Source organism: Myiozetetes cayanensis, unplaced genomic scaffold, assembly GCF_022539395.1.
Source record: "Myiozetetes cayanensis isolate MyiCay16 unplaced genomic scaffold, myiCay2020 scf14, whole genome shotgun sequence".
NCBI classification, from domain to species: Eukaryota; Metazoa; Chordata; class Aves; order Passeriformes; family Tyrannidae; genus Myiozetetes; species Myiozetetes cayanensis.
In genome coordinates, this window is record NW_026087048.1 from 4,660,444 (window position 1) to 4,669,777 (window position 9,334).

General features: G+C 53.8%; 1 protein-coding gene across 1 annotated transcript in view; it reads right to left on the bottom strand.

The window, feature by feature from the left end:
• ARIH1 (ariadne RBR E3 ubiquitin protein ligase 1) overlaps window positions 1-2,116 on the bottom strand; it is a 51,714-nt gene extending 49,598 nt beyond the window's left edge. Inside the window, exon 1 of the mRNA XM_050309334.1 lies at window positions 1,606-2,116. Coding sequence (XP_050165291.1) covers window positions 1,606-1,968 — 363 coding nt within the window. The 5' untranslated portion in view covers window positions 1,969-2,116. The remainder of the gene's footprint in view (window positions 1-1,605) is intronic.
• Between the last annotated feature and the right edge of the window lie 7,218 nt (window positions 2,117-9,334).

Below are 9,334 nucleotides of genomic sequence, written 5' to 3' on the forward strand. Positions count from 1 at the left end.
GTCTTAGTCATTAAAGACAGACACACCATTTTAATGGCTCTTTCAAAGAGAAAAAAACTGAAGTTCCCAACTGTTTGCATGTCTGCTTGCCAACTGCTCCCCTCCCTATCCTAGGATCAATAACTGGGAGCAAAGAAACAACCCTGCTTAACCATGAGATCTTCTTTAACTGCAGGGTAATCAGCTAATCCGGGCAGACTCCTTTATTCAGCTTTACATGGGCAGCACTATCATTAAAGTTATAAACTTTGACTCAAGGAATGCCATTTACTAATTTAGCACGCAAATGCTTTTACAGTTGTTTGCATCGAGCTCCATATAAACTACAGGGGATTTATAGCACACGAAGCAACATTTTAAAGCTGCTGTTACGGCCACTGCAGAGCACAGGACAGTGGGGGGAAAAGCATTCACCGAGGGAATGCTTTTTCGTGTTTAAAGGGATTTACCAACACACACAAGCAGCAAAACAACAGCTTTCTGGGCACTGGATCCCTCAATATTTAACATCCACAGACTTCTCACATTATTCCTGCTGGCATGTAGGAGAGTGGCATCTCCTATTTACTCTGAATATTGACTAAATGGGAACAAAACTCATCACCTACAGAAAAGTCAACGGCATCAGGAACTTGGTGAGCTGGAGCCAAACCTTGCCATGAGCATTTAGAAAGGAATGCCAGATTGCTTCAGTGCCTTGAATTTTTTCCCCAAAAGCTCAGGAGCCAACAGATAAGACTTAGATACTTTGATCTAAATAGGGTAAATGTTATTTCGAACTCTAGTTCACTTTTAAAGCGACACGCTTAAAAAGTGGGGGTAAAAAAAGTTATGGTTGTGAAGGGACTGCTCGTATCCCTCCTGGTCTGTGCTGGAAATAAACACGACAAGGTTCAACCCCTGTGTGTAGCAGGGGGGAAGGGAAACGGCAACAAAACCAGAGCGGTGCCTCTCCTGGAATTCCAGGACTTGCCATCGACTCCGCCGCTTACCGAAGGAGCTGAAGGGGGTGAAGCCCCCAGACGGCGTGAGGATGGAGTGGGAGAAAGGCAAAACCACAGATCACGGCCCCCGGCTCGCAACCGCACAAAGAAAGAGGAGTCCTTTTAGTGCCAAGGGCCTCGTTCCCGACGCTTCCACGGCAGGAAGCGAGATCCTGGCCGGTCCCGAGGTGCCTCCCGGGGGAACGGGGTGACGAAGAGCCTCCTCCGCCCCGGGAGGTGCCGGGGAATTCCCCCTCATCTAGGAGGGGACGGGGGAACACCCCCTCCACCCCGGGGGAGCGCGGAGGAGCGCCCCCTCCAAACCCGGGGGTGCCCAGGAGACCCCCCCCTCACCTCCGAGGGGTGCCCGGGAAGCACCTTCACCCCAGGGAGTGACGAGGGGCCCTCCCCTCACCCCGGGGGGTTCAGAGGAGGAGACCTCCCTGCAACCCCGGGGGGGGCCGAGGAGCTCCCCTTCACCCGGGGGTCCCTCGGAGCGTGTGCGGGGCCCTGTCCCGCGGGCGGGCCGAGCCCGGTGCCCCGAGAGGCCGTTGGCCGGTCCCGCCGCCCCCCCGCCCCTTCCCGGTGCGTCCACCCCCCATCCCGGCGCCGGGGGCCGCACCTGGATGACCTCGTTGACCTCGCGGATGCACTCCACCATGTGCTGCAGGATCTGCTCGGCCGTCAGCACCTCGTAGCGATAATCCTCCTCCTGCTCGGGGCCGCCGCCGGGGCCCGGCCCGCCGCCCAGGCCGCCGCCGCCGCCGCCGCCGCCGGGGCCCAGCCCGCCCGTCTCGCCGCCCAACAGCCCGTCGCGCTCCCCGCCGACGCGCAGCCCGGGCTCCACCAGCTCCACCTCGCCCAGGTCCAGGTTATCGTCGGGCTCGTCCTCCTCCTCGTCCTCCTCGTCCTCCTCCGCGCCGCTGTCCTCGCTGCACTCCTCGTCCTCGTCGAACTCGTAGTTGTACCCCTCGTCCGAGTCCATGGCGAGGCGCTGAGGGAGCGGCGGCGGCTCCCGCGGCCTCCCCGCGCCCGGCCCCGCCGCCGCCGCCGTTGGCCCCGGCCCGGCCCGGCCCCGCCGCGCCTCAACCGCCGCCAACAAAGGGCCGCGGCCGCCGCGCTCCGTCACCGCGCGCCCCGCGCGTCACCGCCGCCCGCCCGCGCCTGCGCGCCCGCCGCCGTCTCACCCCGCCCAACGCCGCCGCCATCTTGGGGGCGCGACACGCCCCCTCCGCGCCCCCCCCCCCGCCTCAGCCCGCCGCCGCCATGTTGAGTGTGGCGCGGCGCCATGCTGGGTGCGGCGCCGGGGGGGCGCGGGGGCGCGGAACCGGAGAGGCACAGCATCGCTCGGGTTGGATAAAGCCTCTGAAATCATCCAGTCCAACCTATGACCGATCTGTACCCATTACTCCTTGTCCTACCCCTATAGTTCCTGACAAAATGGGGTGCAGCTGGGAGCGGCAGGTTTGGGGGGGGAGGGGGTACCAGCTTCTCTACGCTGCCCACCGGGTCTGGGCTCCATGGGGTGACAGGACAAGAGGTGGAGCCAGGGCGCAGAGCTGTCCTGAGGTGTCCTGTGGGGTCAAGTGTCGAGAAGACTCCCGGGGCCACCATAAAATTGAGTGGTGTGGGTCTGTGGCAAGCAACTTGTGAGGGGAATGTGAAGGAAATGCGAGGGGAATATGAGGGACACATGAGGGAAGACAGGTTGCATTGCCTCAAAATCAGAATAAAATTGCACTGAGATATCCAGGCAGAAATTTTCAGTCATTCCATGAGATAAACACATGCCCACCACTCCTGGAGGGACCCTGATTGTGCTGGATGGCTCTGAGCTCCAGCATTGCTTTCTGGTCAGCAAAGATGGTAATACCTGGGTTTTCAGTGATGCCAGGCTTGATTCCCTTTATTCTCTTTTAATTTGACATCTTGCAGGGGGCAGAACATGCACGAGTGTTTTCATCACCAGACCAGGGACTAACTTTTTTCCCTCCTAGCACTGACAAGTGCCCTGGACAGGTCAGGGATGCAGGGCCGGTACTGTTCCCAGGTGGTCTCATCCCTGGCAGAGCCTCTCGCTTGGACACGGAGCTGCTGGCAAAGGGCAGGATGGACACCAAGGTGCCGCACAGGCTGAGCCCTTTGCCTCAGCTTTCCCTCCAGCATCAGTCACGCTCAGCCTAGTACAGGGAGTCTCACCGGGCTCATTGTCTGCAGCCATTTGGGGAGTGCACAGAACTCTGGTTGGCTTGGAAACAAGGCTGCAGCCTGGCCCAGAGCAGAGCTAGCTGCTACCAACCCTCCACTGCTCTTCACTGTGGATGCCAGAGGCCGGCATGGCCCCAGGAGGGCTCCAGGGCCACCATCTCCCACCAGTGCTCACCCTCCACTTCCTCTCGCCCCAGGGAATCGTTTCTTCCTGGGGTGAAGTGGGACCGTTCAGATGTGGTGACATTATTCACCCGCTCTGCCCGGATGAAGATGAGACTCAGCAGGGCACTATGTGATGTAGGTGTGACAAATTTCATCAGCTGTTTGGGACAAGAGTCATCAAAGATGACCGGATGATAGAATCCTGCTTCCTGCTCCTGCCTTGATACAAATCCCTTGTGAAACAGGAAGAAAATTAGAAGCCACATCCCAAGGAATGTTTATTTCCTGCTGGAGCACAGGAAGCATAATGATGGCTGCAGCAACAGGGATTTGTGCTCAGGGTGATGCAGGCAGGTGCCCTTGGGAATCCAGGGAGATGAAATGCCAAATGTCCCGGGTAGATGACCCCAGAAACCTCAGGAGTTACCAGGCTGCATCTTCAGACACACAAGGAGATCTGAATGTTTGTGCGCATCTGTGGTGCCCGAGCTCTGCCCGGGTCAGGAGCACACAGGGACATTGCCTCATGCCACGCTACCTAGTCAATAAAGCCAGTTCCCTAATTACCCTACTTATTTGGAATTGCAAAGGCTGGGGCATTAGTCATCCTGCCCTACATAAATCTAAGTATCTCTGGCTTCATTCAGCTCCAGATGCACCAGCTGGACATCTGCCAGGCTGCTCCCACCTCACACGTCAAGCTGTGGGGGCTCAGGTGGCTGCCCCAGGTCCTTTCCTTTCCTGTGCTTCACCCCCGAGGGGGCCTGTGTGTCACCCCCTGGGACCCCGTGCTAGCACTGTCCTGCCCAGCTGGTGACATGCCCAGCTCCTGGCCAACATGGCAAAAGGCACAAGCCATTTTGGCTGATCGTCTGCCCCGTGGGACCCCAAGAAAGGCACTGACCAGACAGTGGGGTTTGGCTTTATCGGAGTTTTGCAGCTCTCGACACAAAAATCCTTGGCCGAGGTGACCTCCCCAGCAGCGTGTTTGGGAAGCAGTTACTCCTGGGAGCAGGCCCCGTCCATCCCCGGGTGTCCCGAGGACTCCCTGCCGCCCTCTCCTGGCCCCGGCCGAGGCTGCAGAGTTCAGCCTGGGGCCCTGGGTGGAGCCCGGCCAGAGGAGCTGCTCTGGAGCCAGGCTGGGAGGGCTGGCGGTGTTCAGCCCAGGGAAGAGAAGGTTCCAGGGAGACCTTAAAGCCCGTTCCAGTGCCTAAAGGGGCTCCAGGAGAGCTGGAAAGGTACTTGGGACAAGGGCCTGGAGGGACAGGACAAGGGGGAATGGCTTCCCACTGCCAGAGGCAGGGTTAAATGGGATAGTGGGAAGGAATTCTTCCCTATGAGGGTGGCGAGGCCCTGGCACAGGTTGCCCAGAGAAGCTGTGGCTGCCCAATCCCTGGAAGTGTTGAAGGCCAGGTTGGATGGGGCTTGGAGCAACCTGGTCCAGTGGAAGGTGTCCCTGCCCATGGCAGGGGTTGGAACTGGCTGGGTTTTAAGGTCCCTTCCAACCTAAACCATCCTGTGATTCTATAATGGATCTATGATCCCAGTAATTAACATTTATAAATAGTGATAGGATCTTCCCAATGACATCCCACAGACACAGAAAACCAGTTTCTCTACTACAGTCCCAGCCTTCTCTTTTCTAGCTGCAAAACAGGGATCAGCACTTTGCAGCAATAGTTACATTAACACTTTTTAAAAATACTCTTGGTATGAAATTTTGGTCATGAATTTTGCAAAAGGTCGTTGTTTATTAAAAAATTTTCAACACAGGAGAAAGGAAATCCAGGAGCTTTCTCAGTGTCTTGGATTTGATTTTAGGTGTCTGCACACTCATTAACAACAGTCACATATAGGGCCCTGGGCAGTAGTTCTTTGTAGATGGTTGGCAAAAGGCAACTGAGAAAAGCAGGGCTGCTGCCTTCAGCTTATTCCGAGGGGATCTGCAGTGCCTCTGGGGATTTTAGGACTCCAGCTACTGAGGAAAGCTGAGAACCCCTCCTCTGCCCACTCTGAGAAATGATTTAGATCTCCATAGACACCTGGCGCGTTTTCATTTTATTCTTGCAAGAGCTTAATTACCCAAGTGATTCTGGTAACTGTTAACACTGAAGCTGACAAGAATAAAATATTGCCTTGCAATCACCTTGCTCTGTGAAGTTAGACACACACTTACGGGATTTATGGGAGCAGCGCCTCTGGGCATGAGGAGTTTGTCACCATGCACCCATGGGCTCTGATTGATTGCAGCTGAGCCCCACAGCCAGGACTGGGAGCAGCCAGGGACAGCAGCCACAAGTTCCCAGCTCTGTGACAAGCCCTGACTCGTGATACCAAAATTCTGCAAAAGTGCCGGTGCCCCACACCACAATCCACCCATGGATTTGGAGTGAACCTCCCATCCCACCCAGCATCCCCCTGCCCCACCACTCCTTGAGCCAGGTGGGATCTTCAGAAAAAACTTTTCTCCTTCGTCACCAGAGACATGTGGACAGGGAGAAAGGAAATCCAGGAGCTTTCTCGGTGTCTTGGATTTGATTTTGGGTGTCTGCATGCTCATTAGCAACCTCAACTAGCAGTGTGGGCTGAGCTGCCCCTTGGCTCACCACCCCAAAGCTGTGCGAGGTGGAGATAATCCAGAGGAAAAAAGGCTTTGCAAATAAATACCAATAATGCAAACACCACCAGGCTGAGCTCAAGTCAGGACCCCAAATCCTCCACGCTGATTAACACATCTCACCTCAAGCTTTTTGCCTTAAACTCCACTCTCAAGCTCATGATTGTTGAAATACTTCTTGCTCCTCCCTGCTCTCTCTGAGTCTCCCAGGCCCTGCTTCCCTTACGTGTGCTCTCCCAGGCAGAGAGGTCCCTTCTGTTCAGCCCCATCTGTGCTGAGAAACTCAGTCACCATGTGCATCTGCTAAACCATTCAATGGCAGCATCGATACACAGTGGTCAAGGTGGGAATGTAGTGATATGGAAACAAGTCATCCTGTGCTTTGAAATGCGCCAGGATGTGTGCTTGTGGCTTCAAAACACCAGCCTGCTTCAGCCCCCCAGAGCATGGAGGTTCCTCACAGGCTGAGCTGCCAGAGCTGCTGAAAGTACCCTGGGTGTGGATTTAAGGGCATTTCATGTTTAGGATCTTCGTTTTGCACATACTAAAGCTCCACCGAATGTCTCTGCAGGTTCTTGCTGGCTGTTTAAATGTGAGCACTGCTCTGCTTGATGAAACAGGCACAGGTGGCTCCCTGTCAGCATCTGTGTGACACCATGCCAAGCAAAATCATCCCTGAAATAAAGAGATGTGCAACGGGAGGGCCCACACCTGCAAAAACACAGCACATGCTGACCATACTCCCCCCAGACCACCACCACAAGTAAGGACACTTCAACCCTGCCACCCTCAGGGCTGCAATCCAAATCCCATCGTTATTTCACCATGGATGAAAGGGAAGTTAAACAAGAAAATGGAGAGAATAAGCTTGCCCAAAAAGCCTTTGAGATGTCAAAGTTCAAGCCACAGGTCTACAGGCAGATGCAGGTACTTCCAAGAGATGATCTGTTTTCCAAAGCCCTCTTCCAGCCACACCACCAGGAGGTCCCTTGAGCTGGGAGTTGCTTCATTCAGGAATGAGTGTGCCTAGACAGCACTGACTCAAAGAGCAGAGCAAACAGAAAACTCATGCCCTGTGAAGGTGTTCATGAATGGCTTTCTCTGTTCCTCATTCACCAGCTCAGATCCTTCTCACCACTACAGGAACCTGCGTGCAAAATTCCCTCCTGGTTAATGGCAGAAGCAGCCAACATTATAGAGAATTAGGCAGCATAATAAATGGATTTATATCTTTTAAAAATGCTGTGAAACAAGGAACTGCACCACAGCCTAAAGGCCACCTTCATGCCTTGAAGGTAAACAAACCAGAAAGACCAAGTGTGACACCAGCCAGATTTTGTAACAATTTATATCAGAATAATTTGAGTACACTCACCACCATTGGTCTACACCATCTATAATGCTGCTGCTTCTTTTGAGAACACACGCAGGATCACTCTCGAGGAGAAAAGACAACGCAGAAAGAATCGCGTCTCATCGATATCACCTGGGGAGTCTTTCTGCTGTACCTTCTGCAACCGGACTTGTCTATCTCACATTGGCCTTTTTAGCCACGAGCGCGCTTGTAGCAAGCGTGGGTAGAGCCCTTCTCAATTCTTCATTTGCGAAGCCTAGCCATGATGATATCAGAATAATTAATTTGGATTTCTACCAAATTCATTGTTGGTAGAAAGCAGGTAACCCAGCAGTGTCCTGGTGCAGCACAGTTTTCTGCAGTCCCCCAGCAACTTGGCTTTCAGCTCTTGCAGCCAAAGAGACAACAACAGGAGTTTGCAGGTACCCCCACCGTGGGTCTCACCCGAGCTGGTACATCCCCACTATGGGCTTAGTCCCTGCTTGTTCCTTGCCAAACTAACCTGGATGAGCTTCCCATATATCAGTATATATATCAGTGGATATATCAGCATGGAGATGTGCTCTGAGACCAAGAGCCTGTCTATTGAAAAGCTACTGAAGAACATCAGCAACTTCTGGCTGCTGCTGCTCTGCGCCTGCCACAGAACAGTGTGTAATCCAGTCTGTTCTAGCCAAACTCCACAGTTGAACACATGCTGAAGCAGTTTTCTTATGTAAAGAAACATTCCCAAATCAGACTGTTAGTCTGGATTAATGTCGGCCAGCTACAGATGAACTACAATGAGTCATCCCCCAGAGACATCAGGTCCCCTAAAATAGCAACAGCAACCGAATGCGTAGAAAGGCTGGAATATTTGGACTGAAGGCTCTGCTCACAATGCTTTACATAAGCTGGCAAACACACCACCCTTCCCAGGCTGAAAGGAGGATTCACCTCAGGCCAGGGCACTTGACAGTTCCATCTCACACTCTGGGAAGTGCGGCCGTGACATTCCCTGATGCCACACAGCAGCAAACTGCATTGTTTGGGATTTTTATTTAATACAATGAAACTATTTAAGGACGAGTCCAGAGATGCTGGAATCAATCAATATAGTTAGAAAAGCAGTGGCATCAGCTGGTGCTTCAAAGGTTTGCACAGGGAAAGGCAACACACTGGCTCAGGACCACAGAGACTTCGTGTTGAACAGCAGCAGGAAGACTTGAACGCAAGGAATGACACAGGCCATTTTCCCAGAGGTCTGGCACAGGCCGGAGTGCATGTGTTTTACTCCACACCCCTTCTTGCTATGTGAGGAGGACAGAGATAGAGAAGTGACAACGTCCTGGAAGAATCATGAGGAGACAGCCTGACATGTGCCTTTGTTTTGAATTGGGGTCCTGCCACCCCTCTGTAGGGAAAACAAGGGGTAGGTGACGATTGTCAGGAGCCTGGGGGAGCCAAGAGGCTTTAGTTGCCCTAAATAACCTCCCCTGGGACCTCCACCCATGACCTCCATTTAGGCTGAGGTCCAGGCAGTTGATTTTTCTTGAGCTCTCCTGTGGGTGTATCTACTCTAGGTATTCCCAGATTGATCTTGCACTTCACTTAGTGCCTTTTGTTCACTTGGTGACACCTGGATTGTTGGTGCCACCCCCGTGCTCTTCCTGCCCGGCTGTGGGGCAACACCCCCCTTGAAAGGCTGTTCCCTGGCCTATACTGTGCCTGTCCTTGGTTCCTGGCCCACGTTCCCTTAGGTAGACAGGTGGTCTTTGCTGTTCTACAGGGCCGGAGAAGAAGGATGCAGTTCTGTGTAGGTGTTAAGCTCATGGCAACACCATCTGGCTCTCTTTGGCCCCAGTCCTGATGGAGCCCGGTCTCTCTATCTCAAGGTGACCCTTAGTCCCCTCTCTGCCTTCCCCTCTTTGAGATCCCCTATTAATTTTCACTAATCTCATAAAATTCCCTCAATCCCATTTAGACCCAAACCTAATGTAGTCTCTTCCTGCTGCCTGGCCTCCCCAC